The sequence below is a fragment of the Coenobita brevimanus genome, chromosome 57 (assembly GCF_032717465.1).
Source record: "Coenobita brevimanus isolate Jiangsu-jjx chromosome 57, ASM3271746v2, whole genome shotgun sequence".
NCBI classification, from domain to species: domain Eukaryota; kingdom Metazoa; phylum Arthropoda; class Malacostraca; order Decapoda; family Coenobitidae; genus Coenobita; species Coenobita brevimanus.
Genome location: NC_137010.1, coordinates 22,060,124 through 22,086,852, shown reverse-complemented (window position 1 = coordinate 22,086,852; position 26,729 = coordinate 22,060,124). Strand labels below are relative to the sequence as shown.

At 42.3% G+C, this 26,729-nt stretch overlaps 1 protein-coding gene across 1 annotated transcript in view; it reads left to right on the top strand.

The window, feature by feature from the left end:
• LOC145401925 (uncharacterized) overlaps nt 1-26,729 on the top strand; it is a 443,277-nt gene that overhangs the window by 383,138 nt on the left and 33,410 nt on the right. The window contains exon 23 of the mRNA XM_080274030.1: nt 13,607-13,725. Coding sequence (XP_080130156.1) covers nt 13,607-13,725 — 119 coding nt within the window. The remainder of the gene's footprint in view (nt 1-13,606; nt 13,726-26,729) is intronic.

Genomic DNA, 26,729 nt, shown 5'->3' with positions numbered 1-26,729 from the left:
CTCAGCTCCTCAGCCTGTCAACATTCATGAAGTGTGGTGTGCCCATATGCAATTGACATTTTATCTGCCACCTTTCCATGATCGTTTCCATACACAGGGAGGAGAAAATTGCACAATTACTGTTCAGTATAGTGATGCTTTTCGTGCCACACAGAGACGAAATGTCACATTCCACAATTTTCTAAAAAATGAAGAAATGAGGAGATGGTAAAGAAAAGGACTACTACAGGACAGATATTGGGAGTGTACAAGTATGTTCATTTACCTGGTTGATACTTGGTTTGATATATTCAATTTCTGTGTTCCACGGGATGTAAAGTCTTCTAGAAATGCTTATGGGTTAGATTTGGAAACCCATGACAGAACACCGAAGTACATGATAAACACAGCAAAATCAGTGTGAATATATGGGAGTAAAGGGCATTACCAGTTTCAGAAAGGACTGATCATTTCATCAAAGTCTTTGCCTAAGTTGCAGGAAATGGTAAAGGGTTATTACAATATCTCCTACATATTAACATACAGATTGGATCAAGATGGGTTGGAGCACTTCTTTGCTTGTCTCAGACAAATGGGAATATATTATCAGCATCCATGTCCTGTTGCTGTTAAACATCGGGTTAAGTCACATCTCAGAAAAAATAGTTCGCATGTGGGGTCAAAATACAATGTGGAGGAAAAAAATTGACGATGTGAACATGTCAGCAGGATCATTTTCCAGCTTCAATGATGAGCATGCTCCACTGTCTGAGGATAATGAATAAAATCTCCAGTGTGAACTGACCCTGTCTGCAGTGGTGTTCTGCTTGTCAGACAAAAACGATGAACCGGAGGCAGAGGGTATGGGCAAGAAAAATATTTCAGACAACCAGGATTTAGAAGTTAGAGGGTTAAAAGAAGTTACTGAGCAAGAGGGCCTAGCATATTGTGGTTGATTCTTAGCTCATAAATTTTCTCAATACGGCTATCTCAGTTCAAAGGCAGCAGACAAAGAAGACACATGGATTGGTGTAATTAGCAGAGGAAATGAAAATTTGATGAAACCTAGCTTTGAGATCCTGGAAAAATTAAAAACAATGGAAAAGTTATTTATTTGTCATCATGGAGCTAAAGCCCTGCAAACTGGAAAAGCCACTGTCCAGAATTTAGCCAGCAAAATAGCTAGATTTGTTTGTCTGCCTCATGAAGTAATTATTTTGTTCTCTGTCATATATTTCTTAGAATGCGAATACTAAATAAAAAAAAAAAAAATCATTTCATCCAGAAAAACTTTAAACAAAATGAGTAAACTGATAATAGATAAAGATGTATAAATATTCTGACTGATTGATTGCGTGAGAGAAAGAGAGAGAGAGAGAGAGAGAGAGAGAGATTCATATTCAGTGAACTTTAAGTGTGACATGAGACAATTTTCTTGTCCATATGCTTAAATACTGTTTCAGAGCCTATAAATGAGGAGCATGCTGTGACTAAAACCAATAAATTGCTTGGCTAGAGATTCATATATTATCTGTGTTATTTTTGACATAATGTGCAAACACATACTAAGATATGGTAAGAAAGAAAGAGAAATTTTAATGTGTAACAATGTAAGGCATGAGCTGGGACGCGGCAGACGATGGGAGAGAGGAGAGTGTGATGTCATCACCCAGGTGCTGGTGCATTTTCTTTCGTTCTCGGGTGGCCCGTGAGTAGACATTGTATTCTATGGATATTGATACTATCTATCCACATTAGCCACTGACAGTATCTGAAAGCAGCCATCTGATGCAGATCTGGGTGTGCTAGACCAAAATACCTGTTTTCAGGTGGAAAAAAAGCCAAGGTGAGCACTTTTACTATCACTGAGCATATTTTAACCACTTTGCAGGTCTATTCATAGGGGAAAAAAAGAAAAGTTGAAAATGGGGGTCACATAGCCTCCCAAGCCCTCAGCACTTGGGGCCAAAAAGCCGACAAAGGCTCCAGCATGGAACAGGATAAAATAGTTTGGTACGTGAAAGAAACGCAGAATAGTATAAATGTTTTTATTAACTAATAATTATGAAGAGTGTACATCAGAATGATAGATTAGCACCAGTCATTCCATGCATTGAACTCGGGAGCTGAATGGCATTGTTACTGCATGGTATGTACAAATACACTGCCTGGTGCCTCGTGTCACTCGCTCTGCCCCAAGAAACCGTCGCCCTCCTCCCTCAGCTCCAAACTGGCGGCCAACACTTGAAATGCCATTGCCACATTGCTGAGCATCCAGCACCTTGATTTTCAGGTCCATTTAATTGATTCCCATGATTTCTGCGTATGTGGAGTAGCTAATGAAGTAATGGCTGGCCTTTTGGACGTAGTGATGATAGTTGATGCACTTGGTGGTGGCGGGGGATAGTAAGTCACACAGCACTATATGTTCCCTTGCTAGAGGACCAGCACGTGAACTGAAAATGCTTTGTGCAAAGTTGCCCTGAAATCCACACTGGTTGTGATGTCATTGCAGTAATCTCTTGATTGCCTGAACGCTTTGATGTGGCCATTCAGAACATTTAATCGCACATTTTTTCACAACACCCGGACAAAATGCTTGCGTCCGAGTGGAAATTATGGACGCACAAACTTTTTTATGCCTGGCCGGATGGGAATAGCCTGGTTGCGCTGTCCTGTCTGACTGGGCAGTTCACCTACCAACTGCTGGAAACCTCCTCAATCATTCTCAGTTCTCACGTGGCAGCAGTGTAATAAACATCTCCTCTCAGACAGTTGTTATAGCAGCTCACATGGTGACTTTTGTGGTTGTTTCCTACATGCTTCAGGCTTTACTGTTCCTTGCATACCTCTTCCTAGGGTGTGTGATGATGGCCTCTTCACCAGGCAAAAGGAAGAGGGTAGTGATGACTCTGGAGAAGTGAGAAATCCTGGATAAGATTGATGCAGGATGGTCAGATCATGAGTGTTGACTGATTTTGTTCTAGCTTACTGTATTGTACTGTGATTTTATTCTATTTTACCATGATTTTATTTCATTCTACCATTACATTTTGTGTGCCCACTGGATTTTTCTTGTGTAGCCGTTTTTCTTCATGTTTTCATGTCACTGCAGGGTATGGCCTTGCAGTAGTGATTACTTATGTGTGGTTGATGGATCTGCATGACCGTGGTAATTGCTTGGCTGTGGTTTGTAGGTCTGCTTGACCAGATAGAATAGTGTTAAACAACAGGTACAAGTGTTATATGATGTACTGTAGTGGCCTTTTACACTGGCTCTCGAAGTTAGGTTATGTGTGAAGGGGAGCCAAGGGAGAGGTCCATCATCTGGACAGAGCCATTACCCGGACGTGCCATTGGCTCTATTACGTCATATAATTGAAAGATTACTGTATTCCAACTGTTCTTGTTTAGTAACCAGGATGACAGAGGAGTTTGATACACTGTACAGTGAATACTGGAAGACAGGGCATTAGTAATGATGTCATACCTGTTATGATTTATTTTTCTTTTTTGCCCTGTCCCCTTTTTTTGATAAGGGCTAAGATGTTGCCCCTTGGTAGAGGACTTAGGTATGGAGTGTGGAGCACTTTATGACCATATGCCCTCTCCGATGTCTACCAATGACCCCCTTGGGTGGACTCGAACCTCTGATCCATCGGCCAGAGCGGAGCACTTTAACCTACCAAGTCAATAATTTGGCAAATACTGATTAATAACCAACCAAGAGATAAATAAGCTTACCCACATGTAAGTTTTCTAGTAGACAAACTGTATGTGGTTCACAACATTCGGTAGTTCTTTTCTGTTACAAAGTAAGTGTGGACTGCTAATGATTGGCATGTGTCATGTCAATAATTGTTAAATAATTTTTATTGTTAGAAGTAATGATACTGTTGGATGGGTGCAGGTAGACTTTGTTCCATGACATATTCTTCATTTTTTAAAATGATAGTATTATGGACAAACACTACATAGTCATTAGTTTAACTTTGAAAGGTCTGAATAACAATACATGTTAATGTCTCCTAACCACAACAAAATCCCCTTTATTCCTAAAATGTAACATGAATGAATAATGTGGAGAAAAAATTCCACACAAGTATGAAATGATGCCCACCTGTCCACATCCACGTCCATCGCTCATTTGTTTTTCCACATTAGCAGACGAAATTTCACTAAATGGCAACCGTGCACTGTGCTGGTTGACAGAGTGTGGGCCAAGGTGGGGGAGGAATGCCCAGAGAATTGTCTGGCAGGAAACATTAGGCATCAGATTTGTTTACATTGACTTGCCAAATTTAACTCACATAAAATTGGAAGGATTTGCAATAAATAAAAAATATGTACATAATTGTATGTGCTGTTTAGAATTGATAATTTAACATCGATTTGCTTTAACATGACATTCTTTTGTATCTCTGTAATTTACGTGGATTTGTGTGTTTGTGTGTGTGTGTGTGTGTGTGTGTGTGTGTGTGTGTGTGTGTGTGTGTGTGTGTGTGTGTGTGTGTTTTGCATATGAGTTCCTGTGATCATATTAATTGTGTTTTATGTGCTACAGTGGTTTAACTAGTAATTGTTTTAAAGCTGTAGCATTCTGCAATATGACAGTGCTAGAAGAATTAGAGTACAGATGATTGTTGGGAGGCATATACTTAAACTTTTGTTATAATGCTTGCATTGTATACAGCACATCATCAGCACAGTTTATTCTATAGACAGTGTGATTATAAAGAAAAACAATTTGCATTACTGTAATTATTTTTATAAGCAATGTTGGGTCTGGTTAGTACTTGGATGGGTGACCGCCTGGGAACACCAGATGCTGTTGGCATCTGTACGTGTCAAGTGGGGTTGGTGGAGGATTAGTGCCCCTCCCTGTAAAACAATTAACTCTAAGCCCTTGGCCACCCTGTTTGGGATACATGGCGTCTGGCAATGAATGAATGGATGAAAAAAATACTTGGAGCACTCTGTTTCATACATGTTCTTTTGTAGAATATCTGAACATCATATTTTATGCAGTAAGATCTGGAACATATATTTGCAAAGGCCACATACAGAAGTCATATCCATCCTTGCACATGCTGTAGAATCATCCATCCATCCATCATGCAATCCTACGTTGCCTTATGAGGAGCGTAGGAGCCTGGGGCTAGGCAAGTTGGTCCTGATATTTAAGATGAGAGTGACCAGCCTCACTCATTCCTGAGTGGCATTACGTGAGCAGTAAACCCCAATCACCCCTTGGATATAAACCTACACCAACTCAATCTGATTGGAGCGCCATAATTGCCCACTAAACCACTAGGCGCCAAACTTTGGTTATATGGTTGCCACCCAACATAATAAATGGTTTCCTGGTGTACAGGAAACCATTTGACTTGTCACTCATTGTAGAGTCACCCACATGCAGAAAGAATGAAGGTAAGAAAGACAGAAGAGGGAGTGTAAAGTCACCCATAGGCAGAAGGACGAGGAAGGAATGAAGGAAAGAAAGATAGAAGAGGATGGAAGGAAAGAAAGATGAAGGAGAGGAAAGGGCAGACACCTGAGAGCAGCACTGCATCAAGTGAGTGGATGGTGAGTGCCCCCACCTACCACATTATAGAATCATAGATTGCAGAATTATAAAGACCTGATCAAAGTACCCACAAAATGCCTTGATTCTTCTTTTACAACAATAACAACAGGCCAGTTTGAGATGCACAGTGAGCAGTAGTTTGTTGAAATATATACCCATACACTGATGCCTAGCAGAATAGTTTTACTGTATATTATTTACCAGTGGTAGTAGGAATATATTTTTTGCAGTAGGTCACTGAATAACTAGCATTTTAAGCTTTGCCATTTTGCAGTTAAACAAAACAAATAAATGTATCCACTGTCAGTGAAGATTGATTTCAAGGAGGCAGGTTTGGTTCAGTGTATCAATTGAGTGGAGGGCAGCATGTTGTACCATCATAAGAGGGCGTCACTAAATGTAAGAGGTAAGAGAGGGTTTTATATTATTGAACTGGATGTTGTTGCATGACAGTGTTTGGAGACTATGGACTAAGGTGCTGTTTAATTTCAGTTTAGTTAATTTATTTAATTTCAAAAACAGAGATACAGATTTACAATTATTTTAGTTAGTAGTAAATTGTTTTGCCACTGTACTAAGTCAGTATTGGAACACATACCTAAAAGTAACAGAAAATTTCTTTTTGAAATCAAATGAGATGAAAGTTAACAGGGAAAAAACATTCTATAACCAAACCCTGAGAGTGGGCATTTCCTCTCCAAGGCTCCAAAAACATATAACAGAACACCAGAACTAGCAAAAATATTCAAACATAGGAGAACAAATTTGATTTGAAGATGAAGTATAACTTTCAATAAATGACAAAATAAAGTCATTAATTGCTGAACAAATATTATAGAAACAGGAGTAATCCTCCTCCTCATCATCATCATCCAGACCTCCTTTCCCACCCTAGGGCTGGGTGAGGAGTAGCAATGTCCAGATAGCCCAAATATGTCCAATCCAATGGGCCACACATCCATTCACTCATCATTCAAGCCCTCGGAATCCTGGTCCCACGGAATCCTGGTCCCAACGTATATGCCAAAGACATTCACCACATTCTGTAGCCTTACATAAACATATCCGATAGAGTCAATCCGGACACTGCCACGTTAAAAAGGGGTGCCAAATCCCTGATCATGCACTTCTCCTCACAACACTTATCCAGCTTTCAAATTCACGCAAATATACCTTTTTCACCACTCTGTTGTTATGCATTCTCTCAACATGACCATACCACCTCAGTACACTCTCATCGATTCTGGTGTCCACTGACTTCCTCACTCCACATCTTTCACAAATCACATTATTTTGTATCCAGTCCACCCTGTGTACCCCACATACATTCCTTAGCAGTCCCATCTCCACTGCTCTTACTCTTGACTTTTCATTTTCATCTATCTATCTATCTATCTATTGCCAGACGCCTCAATCCCGTTTGGGGTGGCCACAAACAAATCACCTCCAAGTCGCCCTGTCCCCTGCCATTTCATTGCCCTGCTCCCAACTCACACCCCCCTCTCTCATATACCTCTCCACCCCATCTCTCCATCTCATCCTCGGCCTCCCCCTTCCTCTTCCCCCCTCCACCTCACTCACATACACTTTCTTCGTCAGTCTTTCACCCTCCATCCTCTCCACATGGCCAAACCACCTCAGTGTGTTCCTCATAACGCTTCCTATCACATCCACATCAACACCACAACGCTCCATTATATTCTCATTCATCAGCCTGTCTCTCCATGTGACTCCACAGGCTCCTCTTAATTAACTCATTTTCACTGTTCTCACTCTTGACTTGTGTCCTTCCAACAACGTCCAAGCTTCACTTCCGTACGTTAGAGTTGGTATCACAATACTGTCATGTAGTAACTTTTTCACTTCCATGCTCACTTCCTTGTTTCTTATCACTGCTTTCAAAGAACCAGCAACCTTTCTTCCCTGCTGTACCCTTTCAAGCACTTCACCCTCCAAACCTCCATCCTTACTCATCACACTACCCAAGTACTTAAATGTACTCACATTTTCCAATTCCTCAGCATCCAACCTGACTGTACATTCACTGACTTCACCTCTCTCAAAGACCATCACTTTACTCTTCCCTACATTCACCTTTAGATTCCGTTTCTTACACACTCTCCCAAACTCATCCACCAAGCCTTGCAGCTCCCCTTTGTCTTCACTCAACAACACAGTATCATCTGCAAACAACAGTACAGGGAGTTTCCAAACACTATCCTCTCTCACCAGGGCCACTCCAACATCCACTACCGTACCTTGTACCTCTTTTATTACCCCATCCATGTACAGATTGAACAACCAAGGAGACATGATACATACCTGTTTCAACCCAACTTTCAAAGAGAAAAATTCACTTAGTTCACCATCCACACGCACTGCAGCCTTCGCACCATCATACGTACTCTTCACAGCATTCAACAACTTCCCATCTACTCCATATATTCTTAACAGTTTCCACAATCCTTGTCTATCCACCCTGTCATATGCTTTCTCCAAATCCATGAAAGCCGCATACAACTTCTTTCCCTTCTCTAGAAACTTTTCCACTAAAGATCTAAGAATGAATATCTGATCTACTGTACACAACCTCTTCCCTTCCTAAAACCTCCCTGTTCTTCTCCAACTAATTTCTCTGTTCTTTCTCTAACTCTGTCAATAAGTATCCTACCATACACTTTTCCTATTATACTAAGAAGACAACTGCCCCTATGATTACCACACACTTCTTTTTCCCCTTTTCCTTTGTACAAGGGAATAATTATACCTGACTTCCAATCCTCCGGGACTCTACCTTCCTCCCAGGCCAATCTGCACATCTTCCACATCCATTCTACTACTATCTCTCCCCCATGCTTCAGCATTTCACCACACACTCCATCAATTCCTGGGGCATTCCCCAATTTAACTTTCTTCATTGCTTGCACAACTTCTATCGTACTGATTTCTTCCTGTCTTCTCACCTCCCTCCTTCTCCCAGCCATTCCCCAGCCACTTATACTCGCATTACTTCCATCCTCTACGTTCAACAATTCCTTAAAGTGTTCTCTCCATGTGCTCACTTTTTCTCCCTTCTCCACTAGTAATCTACCGTTTTTATCTTTCACTCCCCTGCTAACTTCACTTCCACCCTGTCTTACTCTTTTCACCTCTTTCCAGAACATTTTCTTACAGTCCCTCCACTTTACATTCAAATTCCTTCCAAATTCCTCATCCACTCTCTTCTTACTTTCTCTTGCTAATCTTTTCACCTCTCTCTTTCTTTCTACATATAACTCTCTCTTCTGCCTCTCAACTTCTTCCACGCCCCTATTTCTCATCCATTCATTGTATGCTTTCTTCTTTTGTGCCACAGCCTGTTTCACCTCTTCAGTCCACCACGCTGTTCCTTGCATCCCCCTCCGTCTTCTCTTCCTTCCACACACCACATCACATGCTGCACATATTTCTTCTGTAAATATCCTACACACACCTTCCACGTCTCCCATCTGCTCCAATTCATATTTGCCCAATCGTTCCTCCACTTCTCTCATATATTTTGCCTTTTTCTCATCCTCTTGTAACCTTTCCACTCTCCTTGCAACTACTTGTACTCCTTCCTCTCGTCTTTCCCTTCTTCTATTCCTCCATCTTACTTGAATTCTAATTCTGTCCACCACCAAGTAGTGGTCAGAAAGTCCACTCCCCCAACCTCTATAAACTCTTGCATCCATTACACATCTTCATTTTCATGCCACACCATAGTCTCACATCCATATGTTAAAGTTGGCACTAACACTCCTTCATGTAAGTATCGTGCAGCTGCAACACTCAAGCCTCAGTCTCTTATCAAGGCCCTCATTAACCAGCTACTTTTCTTCCTTGTGTCACTCTACTTTCCACTTCTTTTCCACATTTTCCTGTCTTTTCTATCACTGTACCCAGGTATTTGAACTCTCTCACCAATTCCAGTCTCTCTCCTTTCACTGTAACGTCGCACTGGGAGTCACCTTCTCTCTCAATAACCATCACTTTACTCATTTCTACATTTACTCTCAAGGCATGACACTCACAGACATCAGCAATACTCTGCACTAACCTACCAAGTTCTTGTCCAGGATTTGCAAGCAATACTGCATCATCGGCATACAACAAATTTGAGATATTCCATCCATCACCATTCATTACCACCGCCATCCCCCTCCCCATTACTCGTGTTTTTACTTCTCTCATTACCCCATCCATTTAATGACTGGCAAATCTGTCAGTTTCTTTAACCTATTGGAGCCCAGTGTCCCCAGTATTGGACAGAACTGGGAATTTTCAAATCTTAGTAAAGTAGGGAACCCCTGGGAAGGGACCTATGAGCTTTGTGACTATGAGCCGATAGGCGGAGGGCGGTACGCTTAGTACCCTCCCAGTACAATGCCTCGCCCAGCAACTCTGGGATCCAATGGGATATATATTGAACAACCATGGGGACATCACACAACCTTGTCACACGCCCACACCAATCGTGAACCATTCACTTAGATGCCCATTAACCCTTACACATGCTTCACTACCATCAAAAAACTCTTGACAGCTCCTAGCAGCTTACCATCTACAGCATACGTGCACCACTTTCCACAATCCTTCTGTGTCCACTTTGTCGTATGCCTTTTCCAGAGCTATAAATACCAAAAGCACCTTATGGTCCTTCTCACAAGCTTTCTCTGCTATTTGTCTCACTGCAAATATTTGATCCACACATCCTCTGCCACTCCTAAAGCCACCCTGTTCATCACTCACTAGGACTTCTGATATCTCTCCTACTTTCTCTACGATAATTCTTCCAAACGCCTTCCCTACCGTACTCAATAAACTTATGCCACAATAATTCTTGCTCTTACTTCACTCACCTTTATTCTTGTACGAGGGTACAATCACAGCCTTTTTCCAGTCTGCTGGCACAATTTCACTCATTCATGCCTTCTTACATATCTCTACACGCACTTCATTCCACTCTCTCCACTACATTTAATCATCTCTACATACATCTCATCATCCCCAGCTGCTTTCTCATTTTTCAGCTGTTTCACAGCACTCTTCACCTGTACGAGTGTCATGTCTCCTGGCACTGCATTCCTTCTCTGCACACACCCCAAAATCAATCATGTTTACAGGCCCTCTCTTCTGTCTATTCCCATTCATCAGGCTTTCAAAATATTCTTTCCACCTGTTCCTTACTTCATCCCCGTGGGTTAATAATCTACCACCTACAGTACATCCTTCACACCATCACATTTCTTTCTGCTTTCACTCCTACATTTCCACATCTCTTTCCAGATTATCCTCCTATTTTCAGAGTAGTTTGCATTCATTTTTCTTCCTATATCATCATTTATCTCCTCTTGCAAAATCTGGTAATCCTCTGGCCAAAAAAAAAAAAAAAAAAATCCAATATAGCATAAGTTTATGTCATTTCATTGAATCATTCCAGATTCAGTTTAATTCATTTGAAATTTTCATTTGTTTTCAGTTCCATTTCACATGTTTTCCCAATTAATTCAGTAAAATTTTCTTTTCTTCAATTCCAGTTTATTTCTGGTTCACATCTTTTTTCTAGTCATTTCCAATTCAGTACCAGTTAAATTCCTAAATGAACCCATGTCTACCTGGTGATACTGTATTTTAACAACTTCATTTCAGTTATGTCTTTTTTATTCTGTTTTTGCTGCCTCCCAGTGATTTTATTCCCTGCGAAGTGAGAATATCATTCACTAAACATAAGAGTTTATTCTAGCCTCTTTGCTGCTAGACATTTCTACTAAGCTAACTAAAATAATCTGACTAATAAATTTGAACTAAAGGATATTATCTTACCGAAGTGATTAAGACAGCAGTTAGGGTGAAAGTTTAAAATTTTGCAGTATGCATCAGTTTGATCTCTAAGAGGCAGTGAGCTGGTGTTTCTTCTCACCTTGAGAGGTCTTTCACTCCATGCTAAGGGATCCTTGTATACAGCATGTGTGAGGGGTGTAATGCTGTATGGTTGTGAGACCTGGGTAGTAAAGGAAAAGGATATTGCAATCTCAGATGTACAGAAATGACAGTGATTAGATGGATGTACTGTATAGTGTGTCCTTGAATGCAAGGCATAGGGGGGCTAGGTTTATGATTGAAGAGTTGAGGGGAAGGATGGGATTGGAGTGGATTGGTGTTGTGATAAGAGGCAGATTGCGATGGTTTGGGCATGAGAAGAGGATGGAGGATGACAGTTGGGTGCAGAAAGCGAGAAGTGTGAACATCAAGGGTAGGTCATGAGAGGCAGACCTAAAAAGACCCGGGACAAGTTCATAGAATGTGACCTCACAGATAAGGAACTGAATAGGGAAGCTGCCATAGACTGAGCAGCATGGAGAGCTGCCATTAGGTGACCAAACCCAACGCAGTCAAGCAAGTTAAAGCCTTCATAAACTATACAAAATGATACAGTAATACCACCTAAGATATAGGCTGGTCATTTACCTTTAATTGTTCTGGAATGTAATAATACATCTTGCAAGAGATAGCTAATGCGGGACTGCATGTTAAACAGGAATGTATGTTTAACACTAATGTCTTTTTATTCCAGCCACCTTCATCAGTTTTTCCATATTCCATTATAGCTTTCTTCATAATGAGGTAAAAGATGATAATGATGATGGAAACTTAATGAATGTGTAAATTATCTTTTGGATGGAATAAAAATTTTGAAGGTCTGATAGATGAGTAAAATGTGTTTTACAGCTGGATGTAAGTGTAGACCATCTGTTGGATGGAGTAAAAATTTACAAGGTTTGAAAGATTAGTAAAAGATATTTAACAACCGAATCCATGTGTAGATCATTTGTTGGATGGAATAAAAATTGTTAAGCTTTGATAACTTAGTAACAGATGTTTTACAACTAAATCATTGAGTAGATTATCTGTTGCTTGGAGCAAGAATTTTGAAGGTTTGATAGATTAGGTCTTGGGACCTGGGCAGATATAAGACCAGGCTGAATGCACTGTACTTTTGCTATTGAATAAAGACTAGAGGGCAGGGGAACACTTGTCCCTGCCACCTCCTTTTTTGTTGTTAGGCCCACAGGGAATACTATGGACAATATTCTTTCTCCTCTGCCTCAGGAACAGGTTGTAAGGCAGGGGCAGATCAAGGAATATTTTTGAGGTGTTGCCTATATCATTTACCAAAGTAATGGGGGTTCAACATCCCCTTCCTCTAGGTCAGGTAAGTAATATTTGTCAGCAAGGATGGTTTGTGTGGAAAAAATAAGCATAATGACCAATAAAAGATGCATTCTATATATAGTATATTCACAGTACTGGATACTACCTTAGTGTAAAAAACCAGGAGTGTTGTTTGGGCAGCACTGACAACATTCCTGGATCCACCTATGTATGGTTACCAACCTAGTGTAGTAAATGATTTCTTGGATTTTAGGAAACCAGTTGATTGTCACTCTGTATAGAGGCATGTGTAAGAACTGGTAGCACTACATGGAGTGAGTGGATGATCAGCACTGGGCTAGAGTTGGCACCTCCTTTTTAACTTGGTAGCCATTGGTTTTACTCTCTCTCAAAGGTATTAACAGTTTATGTGTGGAAAGTTATGCCTGTGAAGTGGAGTCAGGATTCTGGAGGCTTGAGTGGTGAGTGAATGTGTGGTCCATTTGATTCGGCATATTGTTTCTTAGTTTCTTCCCGTATCAGGCTTATCTCTTCTTGCATTCTAGAGTATGGGTTGGGAAATAGGTCAGGATGATGACATTGATGATGATGATGATGATGATGAAATGAATTTGCAGTCTCTTACATTTAGTGCACTGTTGACAGAATCACTTACATCTATGTTTCTTTTTCCTATTTTTAGATCTTAATAATATTGAAATGGTGAGAAATCAAGAGAGGATGGTAATTACATGATTCTACTGATGGTAATAAATTAAGTGAGGATGGTAATTAATTATTCTATTGATGATATTGATATTTTAGGTGATGATATTTTGGTGATGACAATTGATTATTATGTTTCAGGCTCCATGCGTATCTTTGAGATGCAGCGTAAAAATGGGCCAGGTTTTCTGCGGTTCCCACTCTATCCTGGCTCACTACTGTTGATGGAAGGTGCAACACAGGAGGATTGGGAGCACCAGGTAAAATGTTGCTGGGAGGTTGAGGAGAGGAAGTTCAAGAAGACAGTGTGAAGATGGAGAGAAAGTTAATTAAAGGAGGGTGGCATGAAGCAGTAGATTTTATGTTGTTTAACCCATGGAGTGCAATTCACAGCTCCAGTTATGTCTATGAGAGAGTGAGAGTCACAGTTCAGGCTGTGTCAGATGAATCAACACTACAGTATTCCCTCAGTTTGTGACATTAACCAGTTCAGTGTGTTGCAGATCATTTATTGAATCAGTACAAAAAATATATACAGTAGATGCATTCTAGACAACATCCATGTCCACTGCTTCCCTTCCAATGTACTCTGTTCCGAAATGAATAATTACCATTGGATTGTTAATATCAACGTATTGTACTGTAGTCATGTCATAACAGTGATGAAAATATAAAATATTAACCTGCCGAATGCCAACCGACGTGGGACAATTGCACCCTAGTGCTGGCCAGTTTTCAACCAATTTTTTTTTTTTTTTGCTAGATGGGATAGGAATGCTGAGAAAACTTGGAAAACAACCATAAAACTACTCACAGAAGCCTACAAGGTCAATTTTGAGGTCGATTCTCTCTTGGCAGGTGGCTGAAATGTTCAGAGTAGTAGTAGTAGTCGTAGTAGTAGATGTTGTTCCCTAGGCAATCTGGCCAAACAACCCTGGGTCCCTAAGGAAGGCCATGGCCAAGAACGGGCTTTCCCACAGAGCTCTCAAGGAGTGTATGTTGTGTTGTTGGCATATGTGATTGTGTGAAATGCAGTCTTCCATATTGTGCTTATTGTACTTAATAGTACGGGGTGCTGTGTTGCATTCTGGACATGCATCAGCGACGGAGTCATCCAGCCTCTTCTGGTAACTTAACCCTTTGAGATTCTTATGACTATTTCGATCGTCATTTCAAATCCAACCTCAGAGATTCCGGTGACTCTTTTCATCGTCATTTTACAAAACTTTTGTAAAATATTCACCATAAATCGCGTTTACTCTCCATAACGAAGAGGCTCGAGCACGATGTCACGGAATGGTTGTTCTATGCATGGTGGTACTGCACAGCTGGTCTTACTCAAGGCTTTGTTTCTTTATAACTTTATTCTTGGTGAATAGTTTTCTACAGCAAGGTATAAATTTTTTGGTTTTTGCCTAACTTCAACTCATCACTTTGACTTTTTATTTTCCTTATTTACCTTTTATGAACATACTACGATAAAGTACAACTATTCAGCTTCAAAATAACACCACAACCAGCATCCTGTCAAAAAAAGTGTATTTACACTGACCGATCAAAGAAAAACATCGTGAAGTGAACATGCGGCCGAGACTAAAATAAAATAGTGCATCTCTTTCCTCTTGCTTTACTGCACAATGAAATGCAAGTATTACCATAATCTATATATCATTGTAAAGGTAATTTATTGTATTTTTCTATCTATCTATCTATCTATTGCCAGACACCACAATCCCACAAAGGGTGGCCATTTGACACTGAGTTAGTTGTTTTACAGGGAGGGGCACCAACCCTCCACCAACCCACTTGTTGACACGTAGGGAGCACGTATGGTTTGGTTATATGGTTACCACCCAGCGTTGTAAATGGTTTCTTGGCTTACAGGAAACCATTTGGCTTGTCACTCAATGTAAAGCCACCTGTAAAGGAAAGAAAAGGAATAAGAAGTGACAGGAAAGATAGGAGAAATAAGAAGAGAGAAGAGGAGGCACAGAAAAAGAATGATAAAAGCTAAGGAAGATTGTATTTTTGCATGGTTTAAACCAAATTTACGTATCTTTACTCGTTATTTTTTGCTGAATATTTTTCTACGACAAGGTGTAAAATTTTTGCTTTTCACCTATATTCAGCTTGAGATTTTGACATTTTATTTTCTTTGTTCTCCTTTTTTGAACATACTACGATAAAGTACAACTATTCAGCTTTAAAATGACACCAAAACCAACATTCTGTCATAAAAAGTGTATTTACACAGAGCAATCTAAGTAAAATATCGGGCCGTGAAGATGTGGGTCAGTGTGAGTGGCAGACTCTAGCACAGACATAATCTGCCCTGCCCAGAAACTTGATAGGGCTGGATGACGTCCACATCTCAGCCTGGCCAGGTGGACCCTGTCCTCACAAGGGAGATAGGATTCAGAAGGGTGGATATCAGGAGATCGTGCATGCAGCTGTGTGTTGTCTTTAAGTGACTGAATGGAGTGGCGAGTGATTTGAGTATGTTCGGAGTAACGCCTGTAAACTTCATTGGCTGCCACTGACACCCAAGGAGTTGAGGTAGATCTTTGTTTCTTCCATGGGTTAGTATTCCAAATGACCCAGGGACACTCTAGGAAGGTATATAGATGATATGGGAACTGTCCCCAAGCATAGTTATATGTTGGAGTGCATTACGACATTCGAGTGAGCAAGTAGCATTTTTTGGATAATATTCGTATAATTAGTTTTTGTATTTTTCGCATAAGTGTTTTCCCACACATATATATTTTACATTTGTGTCTCCTTTTGCACATCGAGTTATTCTTACACATTGTACTCACTATATGTATCTTTTCTCGAACACACAAGACACATTATGCAAATTATATGTGAAGTGCTTACATTGCACTTATTATTATGAAATCACTTACACTAGTTCATTTATACATAAGTTACATATGAGGTAACTTACAGTAGGATGTCGCCAATAACGAGTTCAACAGTAGTGTTTTTGGCAATAACAGTAAGTTAGAATAGATACCCAGTTTCTATAATAACGTTTGGATTTGCTTGAATAACAGTTATGTCATGAATGCCAAGTTGTTATACTGCAGATATATCCATAAAAAGATGAGGAATGAAACAGACAAACAAGAAGAGGTGAAGGAAATTGTTGAAAATGTGAGCAATAGCGAAGAGGAGATGGAGGATCCTCCCCTCATCACCTCCCCTGGCTCACCCCCTCCACCTCCACTGCCCCACCTGACTCACCAGCTGCCTCCCCCTCTGCCTGCACAACCCCATCTGACTCACCTGCTCCACCTGACATACCTGCAACCCCCACCATAATGACTTGCTGCATTCTTGAAGCAATATAACATTCGACAAGCTGTAAATTTCTTTGTGAAAGCCTGGAATAATACAACACTGGCAACCGTTAAACACGCCTGGTCAGCACTCCTGCCACAAATCAAGTCTGCTGAGACAGAGAGAGTGGCCATCCGAATTAATGAATAATGATTGGACTTGTAAATCAGATTTCAAGAAAATACCAGAAACAGTATAACGACTGTGTGAATGCCCGCCATCAGTCACTCATCACTCTCTTTCACAACGCTGCCCAGCCGAGGAAGAGCAACAGAAAGGGGTTGGGTAGATGATGATATTGATGACATTGAGGACTTTCCTGAAGATTTTGACATTGTGGGGTTTGATGAAGTATTGATGGAAGTGGGTGACCCTTGCATGAGAGGCAGGATTGGGGATAAGGCCAGCGAGGGGTCAGGGGGTATGCCGCAGTAGCTTCCATGCACAGGCCTTGAAACAGTCATCATACCAAACACCCCATCAACTCCTTTGAGGTGAGTTTTATGTTACTCATTACAATTTAATAACTAATCTTATTATTTCAGCAAAAAAAAGTAGTGATAGGAGGGCTTCAGATAGGAGAAATGGGTAAAAGTCCTGGGGTGGCAGCACCAATAAACCCTTTGTACATGTATTTTAATTTCATGCAAATAACTTTTTTGCTAATAATGGTGTTTTTCTGGCACCAATTAGACATTATTGGCAAGATCCTACTGTACACTAATTTATATATACATTACAGTAACTCTCACAGGCATCTTTTTTTACACATAACACAGATATCTAACACTTAAAAGTGGAGGAGGGTGTGATACTCTTCAAAGCATGGGAATAGGCACATCCCCATGTCACACTCCACACATTGGTACCTGGTGCCCGTCTGCTGGGTCGGTGGCCGTGCTGTGCTGTGCTGGCAGACGTTGCACCTGCGTTGGGGATTCCTTTTTGTCCTTTCTGCTGTAATAGGTTTTGGGAAGTGGTGTTCAGTGAGGCGCAGGGGGTTTTCACCGATGCGTGGATGTTGACGAGGCCCTCAATCATGTCATGGGTGCCAATCAGCTCCCTACACAGCTCTCTGATGAACTCCTCCTAGGTATTCGCTGGTTCCCATGGTGCTGGCGTGGAGGAGATGGGCGTTCAGTTTCTTACTATCCTGAAGATGAAAGAAAATTTTTTTTTGTACCACTTCATCATGGGCCTGGCATAGTCCACGCTTGAAGTCATGGCATGAGACTGGTCCACTTGCCGCATGTTGATTTAATAATCAGTTACCAGCTCCGGCTTTCAAGTGTGAACCCGTTTCTCACTGCTGTAGTCCACAGTCTCGGTGTGGTGCATCAGGGGGCAGTGAACTGTCGATAAGAGGTTCACTTCTCAGTTGTGGTGCCAGGTGGTGGCAAGGATATTGCTCACCTGATAGAACACCACCTTCTTCCTTTGCAGCATCAGGCCCACCTATACCATGTGCTGCCAGTTTTTCTTTACTGTCCAGCAGATACCTGTCTCCTGCTGTTGCAAGTACCGAGCGAGAATCGGGCTTGTGTACCAATTGCCCAGGTACAGGACGTGCCCACGATGAAGGTACTTTTCCTTCATCATCTTCACCACTGCCCCTGACAGTCTGTCTGTTCTATTTTCCGTAATGTCTGTCTGTGCACCCGTGTACAGGACAATCTCCTGCATATACCCGGTCTTGCGTTCACACATGACGAAAATCTTGAACCTGAAGCGGCATCTCTTGCATGGGACGTACTGCCCGAAGGCAATGTTTCCCCTCCATAACACGGGACTCTCATCTATGACCAGGTCTAGAGAAAGAGGCAGTGAACCGCGCCCTCAGGTGATCAAATATGAGCCGAATCCTTCTCATCCTGTCTGAGTTGCCAGTGTTGCTGGGGTCCTCATTGTTGAAGAAATGAAGGCTGCTGAGAATGTGCTGGAACCTATTCCGCCCCATAACTCTTCCAAAGAAGGACGTCGACATGAGGGGATCAAAAGTCCAGTATGAAGGCAACTGATATTTCTTGATTAGTCCCAGCAGGAGAACCAAGGCCAGTAACTTGTCACTCATTATGGATGCATCAAAGAGTCAACTGTGGGGCTGTGCCATGGCAGAAGGCGGCATAGGTATTGGAGAGGAGAACGTGTCACAAAACTAGCTCCCTCATACAAAAATTCTTGAAGAAATCAATTCTCTTTGAGGTGAGAGTCGGCTCCAGCATAGCACGACCTGCCGTATCACCACCTGTGAATGGTTGAATGATGGGAATGAATTTGCTCCCATCTTCCCACTCCCACACAACTTCATCCCCTTCTTCAGTTTAGCTCTCGTCACCAATGGGGCCGCCTACATCACCGTTGTCAGGATGGGGAGGAGATTTGGTAGTAGGTTGGTGAGGAGGTTTGGGAATAGAGCTTGCCTCCTCACTTTCCCCATGACTCACACTTTTCTTACCCCTGTCTTTTCCCTTCCCTTTTACTTTACTTTTTGTTCCTTTCCCCACCATATGAGGCTGTGGAGAGAAAGCACAGGGAGGATATGGGGAGGGAGCATGGGTACATTCAGGTGTGGTGGAGGTGCTAGGCTGGGGAGAGGCAGCGTGGTGGTGGGCTGGAGGTAGTGGGAATCGCCATGCACAACGTGAGTAGAACAAAGCACTGCTTACCGTGTACTATTTACTAAATAGTTCTTCTCCACTCATCTGTGTTTTCCTGGGCAATCCTACCCACTAAGGCAGTCATTGTTCACCTGAGGGGCCAGCCTCAAATTCCTCATTACCAGAGGAATTGTCCATGGAGTAAGGGCGACGTGGTGAGGTGACAAGTGATGTGGATGGTGATGTGGGGTGTGATACAGCCAAGCAGACAGCCATACACCTTGCCTTTCTTGGGGATGAAATCTCGTCCTGGCAGCTTGATTCCAACCCAGGTTGGACGTAGTCTCAATCAGCAACATCGTCATCAATGGGAGAATCACTTTCTCCATCATAGGGGATGTTCAGGAGTTCATCAGTCTCTTGTTAGGGAATATCATGATGCACCATAGTGCTCACTCACTTTCAAAGTGAGACTGAGTTGGTGGGGCCCAGCATGGGAGGAGGGACGTAAAGATGACTCATAGCATGGGTATTAGGCTTTGACAGGCGTGGGAGTAACCCAAGCAAATATCTTGCGGCAAAATTGAATTTTTGAATTTTGGCAAATATCTTAAATCGATGATGTACATGTACATCACTGGCATGTTGTGCACATGCACGGCCCGACATACATGTACGTTGATGGCACACTGTGGGTTAAAGGTGGAGTGAGTCAGTGAGTCAGTGTTATTCCTAAAGTGGATGGAAAGCTGATGACAGGGAGAGGTGGAGCTCCTGTTTCACTAGCCCTCAGAACTAGAGATGTATCGGTATCAGTATCGGTGGTATCGGCCCATTTTTAGAGTATCGGTATCAGCTGATTTTCTGCCGATACTACTGATACTTAAAAGGAATTTAGTGATTAGCATATCACTCACTGGAAGTTATTTTGTTAAATAGAATTTGGATGTTTTATAGGGATGAAAAGTAAATTATTGGTAATATCCAGTCATTTTGTATCATATTATTTTGAGTACACGGTGCATAGTAATACAGTAATCCCGCATATTTCGCGGTAGTTACGTTCTTGTAACCCCCGCGAAAAGTCAATTCCGCGAATACTCTATTAACAATTGAAAACTTGCACTTGTGTCCACCATGCTGCCCATGACACAGTCCATGTCCATACTGATTGCGAGACAATTCGCCGTCAGACAATTCCCCGTCAAAACATGGACGATTCCCCTTCAGAACAATTCGCACCCTGGACGATTCCCCGCCATTCTATAAATATACTAATCAATACTTTTATCAATATACTTATTAATTAATCAATACTTTAATAACTATATTTCAGGGGGATCCAGCAGTCTATGTTTAGTAGCGTAGGTTCTGGATATTATTTATTAGTTGCACCTTTAGTCAATAATTAACTTGTTTCTTCCTCGCTGTAGTCGCCTTTGAATTATATTCTAGCGTCACCCATAGCTATCTTCATTAATGAAGACAATTGTTTCGTGTTTGTTGTGACTGCGAATTGTCCCGAAACCTCCATACTCATCCCGAAATACCTTCTTACAAGATTGAAAGCACATACTCCATTATGAAGGAAAAACGTAAACACCGTACTGTAATACACAATTATCTACACATTTATTAACAAAACAGTACAAAATAAAAAGATGCATTAACTGGTGATAGCAAACACTCGCACGGTCGTTTCTTAGCTTGTCCAGTAACACAATTTTCTCTGCTAAGGTCATAACTTGATCGTTTTGTCACTTTGGAGTTCTTACTAATTGTATTATTAGCCTTTGGTGAGGCTGGCTTACGTCCTGGGGCCATGTGGAAAGCAAGTGGGAGGCAAGAGGCTCATATCATAGTGTGGTTACAACCACAACAGCCACTTAAGGCAGTCAGGCGTGGACTGAAGAATGCGGGACAGAGAGCAGTGTTGCCATATCCAAACAACGAAATTATGCTAAGGGCAATGAAAAAATTATGCTAGATTGAGCATATTTGTTCCAAGTAAAAAATGAATTATGCTAACTTGAAGCTAAATGATAAAATTCTATACATATTCGTGCAACATATTAATTATGTATTGTTTACTATGAAAATATTAAAATGAACCTACATTCAGTAAGAGGATAAATATCGGTATCTACCCATACTGCTTTTTCCCACGAAACTTACGTTTTCTGATGGATTTTGATGTGATTCGTTCGATTTTGAGCATCATTTCCGTCGGAAATAACCAGATTTTGATATATGCCCCCCCCCATCCCCTGAAATAATGAGGGATCTTTGGGGAATCGGGGTTATAGGGAGGGGAAAACAGAAAATGGTCATTTCCGACTGAAATGAAGCTGAAAATCGAATGAATCATGCAAAATCCATCGGAAAAACCTAGGTTTCATGGGTAAAGTACAAAGCTCAAACTTATCCTAACCTAACCGAACCAAACCGAACCTAACCTAAAACCTAACCTAACCTAAAACCTAACCTAACCTAATCCAACCTAACCTAACCTAATCCAACCTAACCTAACCTAATCCAACCTAACCTAACCTAACCTAATCCAACCTAACCTAATCCAACCCAACCAAGCCCAAACTGAAAGTAACCAACTATTCAAACATCTTCTTACCTTATTCGTCTCTCTCTCTCTCTCTCTCTCTCTCTCTCTGATTTGTAGCTTTTATAAAATTATTCTAAAAATATTCCATTCCATTCTAAATTATGCTAGAATGATTCTAAAACTTCTAATATGCTAAAAAATATTCCAGACTCGAAAATTTGATCAAAATTATGCTAAAAGAATAAAATTATGCTAGATATGGTAACACTGGCAGAGGGGCCACGGGAAAGGGACAGAGGGTGGCGTGAGTTTACCGCGCTACAATTGGAAGCTGCGGGAATTTCAATTTTTTTTTTTTCTGTATATTCAAGGATATTTTTGTTGAACTTATTAATGCTAAGAAAATCCGCGAGAGGGCAAAACCGTAGACAAAAAATCCGCAAAAAATGCGGGATTACTGTACAGTACGTTCATGGGTAATTAGCCACATCTCCCACCATGGACATCTACGATACAGGTTGGTAGCCTCGCATCAACGACTCAGCGTCCTGCCTCAGCCCTCAGACGGCAGACACCACCCTCCCTCACTATCCACACACAGTCTTCTGCCTACGTGAGTTATGGTTTCACAGCTTTTATCATTTTTTCTTATTGTCACGTATAATTGTTTAACTTCATTCGTATTTTTATTTACAATACTACAGCATGACAAGTTTCCGGGACGGTTACTACAAGGAGAATATGTTTGTTCCTTTTACAGAAGTTAGGCTCGAACACTTTACTGAAGGCACAAAAACGCGCAAGTAGCTGTCTGGGCAAGTCCAGCACAATTCTCCTCTACCATCACAATTATGGCTACTCGACATTATTGTATGGAAAATCTTAGAAGTGTCTAAAGATGATGGAGCAAAAGTTGTGTGCAGACTATGTGAGGTTTCTTTGTCGAGGGGAGGTAAAGAGGGAAAACCATTCAACACAACTAATTTGAGAAAACACATACAAAGTAAGCATAAACAAGAACCTGAAAAAGAAGAATTGCTGGTGACTGAGGAAAATAAGCATTTGGAACACAAATGGAAGTTAGATGACTCAGCGTGATAGAAGTCACAAAACATTAGGCTCTTGCAGCAGCAGTGATAATCAGATTATGCTTGAGCAAATGCTTGAACTGAAAAAAATCTGGACCATAAATAGTGCTCAGTCACAAACTATATACTACACCATTGGTGAAATGATTGCTGTAGACTGTAAGCCATACTTCATAGTTGATGGTGTTGGATTTTCGAGAGTGATGAAAAAAACGAAACCAAACTATCAGTATTGGTATCAGTATCTGTAGTAGTATCGGTATCGGTCCAATTTTGTGGTATCGATATTGGTATCAGTAAGAATTTTGGAATCGGTACATCTCTACTCAGAACTAGCTCCTGACCATCCCTCTTTGCTGAACTTTTTCGGTGTTTCAGTAACACAGAGAGTAGGCCAGCATGTTCTCCAGTACAAGTTCTAACTGTCAACACCAAACTACATGCACATCACACACTTCACTTCCCATTGAAAATCCCCCCACCCACCCATCCACAAAAAAAAAAAAAAAAAAAAAAAAAAAAAAAAATCACTAATCAAGCCTTGGAGTCCCTGGGGGGGGAGGGGGGGGACCATCAGAGCCTCCACCATTCGCCCCTTGCCTGGTGACAACCCAGCGAGATGCCTGGAACCATTGTCTGACTCACATCTTCATTTCTGCAACATTCATGGCCTTTCCTCTGACTTTCTCTCTGTTGAGCACCACCTTTCCTCCTCAAAACCTCACCTTCGTTCCTACCTCAGACACAGCTGTCTTAGGCAACTGATAGCAAACCCTTCTGTACATGCTCCTACTTTCTCTTTACTCATTTCAAAGCCAAAAGTGACTGTTGTGTACAGACAAACCCCAGTTTAACGATGCAGTTGCTTAAGTGAAAACCCATCTCTAGGTGGGGTATCATAAATCAGGGACGATTTGACATGTAGAGTATAGGGATGCATTTTTGAGCCTTGGGTTTTCCCCCAACCAAGTCCTAAACCCACCCAAATGAGTCCAGAAAAAAGTTTAAAGCCAATCTAAATGGCCCAGTAGCAAAGTCTGAAAATCATAAAAAATAGGTCAGAAAATATCAAACACCTCTCATCACTTACTTCTTGTAATTCCATGTCCAGTCCTGGTCGTCATCCTTGCTATCCCCCCGAGACCAGGGGACATGTGGTGCTTCCTAACATTCACTCATCCTCCTCATAGCCCTCAAACTCCATCTCCAAGGAGGGTCAGAGGGTTGGAGGGGAAGCCTGGCGAGGTGGGGTGATGGTAGTAGGAGACTGATGAGCTGGCTCTGGGGGTTGTGATGGGGTACGATGCAATGACAGACGAGGTGGTGAGGGAGAAAGCTGTGATGACTGACGAGGTAGCAAGGGAGACAGGTGCGGTGGCTCATGTCGTGGGAAGGAAGACAAAGGTGGTGGCCGAAGTGGTGTTGGAGATTGAGGCTGCGGCGAGGAAGACAGCGATGGAGTGGCGGAGTGCTGCAGTGGAGACTCAGGTTGATGCGAGAGATGGGGATTGGCTTGAGGTGAGGTCCAGCACTAGGGGCAAAGCACATCCTTGGTGGGAGAAGGACCTTGATGTTTCTCTGCTGGTTGATGGCTGGGGAGATGCTCTGCTGGTCGAGGGCTGGGGAGATGCTCTGCTGGTCGAGGGCTGGGGAGATGCTCTGCTGGTCGAGGGCTGGGGAGATGCTCTGCTGGTCGAGGGCTGGGGAGATGCTCTGCTGGTCGAGGGCTGAGGAGATCCTTTGTGGGTCGTTGGTGTGGTGGGGGCCTATTTGAAGAAGGCAGTGATGGTAGTCTGCATGACCACCCTCTTCTTCCTCCAGCATCATTCTGTACACCTTCATCCCCTCCTCCAGCTTATGAAATGTGTCCCTGGTTCATCCCGGGAGAGGGTCGTTAGTGTGTATAAGCGTGATGACCTTGTCAGCCTTGGTCACCATCTCCTTCAGAATCTTCATACTGAGGGCTTGCACTTCAAGGATGCCCTTCTCTTCCTGTGCCTCCTGGTGTGCCCACTGAATCTCCTTATTGAGGAGCTCCTCAGTGCTGAGCTCCTTGCTTTGGCTTTCCAGGACCTCTTTCACGTCCTGCTGGTTGACCTTCCTGAAGCCCGCCTCGTGCAACAGTTGCACAATGTCCTGCCGCACCCATTCTACAGGTGGTGCTTGCATGCCCTCGGGGAAGCCGGTGAAGGAGTGAATGCACTCTGGCCACTGCTTGCACCACGCACTATTCATGGTGGCTTGCCTTACTTCCCTCCATGCAGCCATGATGTTCTTGATGGCATGGCATATATTATATCCTTTCCAGAAGGACTGCACCATCGTCTTTCATTGGTGTCACACGTCCTCGCCAACTGCTGCATAGTGCAGCGGAGGTAGTATGCCTTGAACGTCGCAATCACCCCCTGGTCCATGGGTTGCAACAATGACGTGGTGTTAGTGAGCAGGAACACCACTTTAATGTTCCTTGCCCAGTCCTTCATCATAGGAGGGTGGCAAGGCATGTTGTCCACAACCATTAGAAATCTGTTCGGCAGGTTCTTCCTTGAGGCAGGCTTCTTGAAAACATGAGAGAGGTAAGAGTGGAAAGAGGATGAACAGATATCAGAAGTCAGCCAGGCCTTCTTTTTCGACTTCCAAATCACCTCTAAATTCTCCTTAGCATACCCTACCAGAGCCCTCGGGTTTTCAGTCTCGTAGACAGGGAGTGGCTTTAATTTGAGGTCACCCTAGGCATTACTCCCCAGCATCAGTGTAAGCTGGTCCTTTAAGACCTTGAACCCTGGTGTAGACCTATCCTCTTTTGCAGGATATGTCTTTGTGGACATTCTCTTCCAAAAGAACCCGGTCTTGTAAAAATTCAAAACCTGTTCTGCAATGTAGCCACTCTCTGCTATGATGCGCTTAAGTTTATCAGGGAACACTGCTGCCACCACCACATCCACATTCACCGCCTCACCAGACATCCTGACATTGTGGAGGCTCACCTGCCTCTTAAAGCAGTCAAATCACCCATGGCTAGCCTTGAAAGTTTCACTAACATCAAGATTGTGTCCTGCCTTCATTTCATCCCATAGGGAGAGAGCCTTCTTGCATATGATTGCCTGATACATGGGTGTCTTCCTCTTGTTCTGGTCCTCCACCCACATGCAGGAGCGTCTGCTCCAGCCCATCCATCGAAGACTCTCTATGGTGGGCGATACGGGAGGGGGAAAAGGTTGCAACCTCCCCAGCAGCAGCCTTGATGGCCTCCCCTTTCTTGATAATGGTGGAAACAGTTGACTGGGCCAGGTGGAGAGCTGAGGCAGTGGCATACGTGCCCTTGCCTTTGTCGTGGCGCTTAAGAATATTTAACTTCACTTCCAGAGACACAGTTTTATGAGCACGCTTTGCGGGAACATCACCAGCACCAACACTAGCAGGCCGCTTACCATCCTGACTAGGGTCACCACTACCACCACTAGCCCCACCACATACCCATACCAGACATTATCACACTTATCATATTTTTGGGCATAAAAGGTGCGCTTTTTTTTTTTTTTTCCAAAAAATGTCCCGGAAAATCACTCTGTGCCTTATCCAGTCAAGGTCGGGCTTTGGGTAGGCTTGGGCTACTGGCAAGTGGTAGTTTCAGTGCTGCGGTAGTCCTACTGGTGCTGTAAACAAACTCCAAA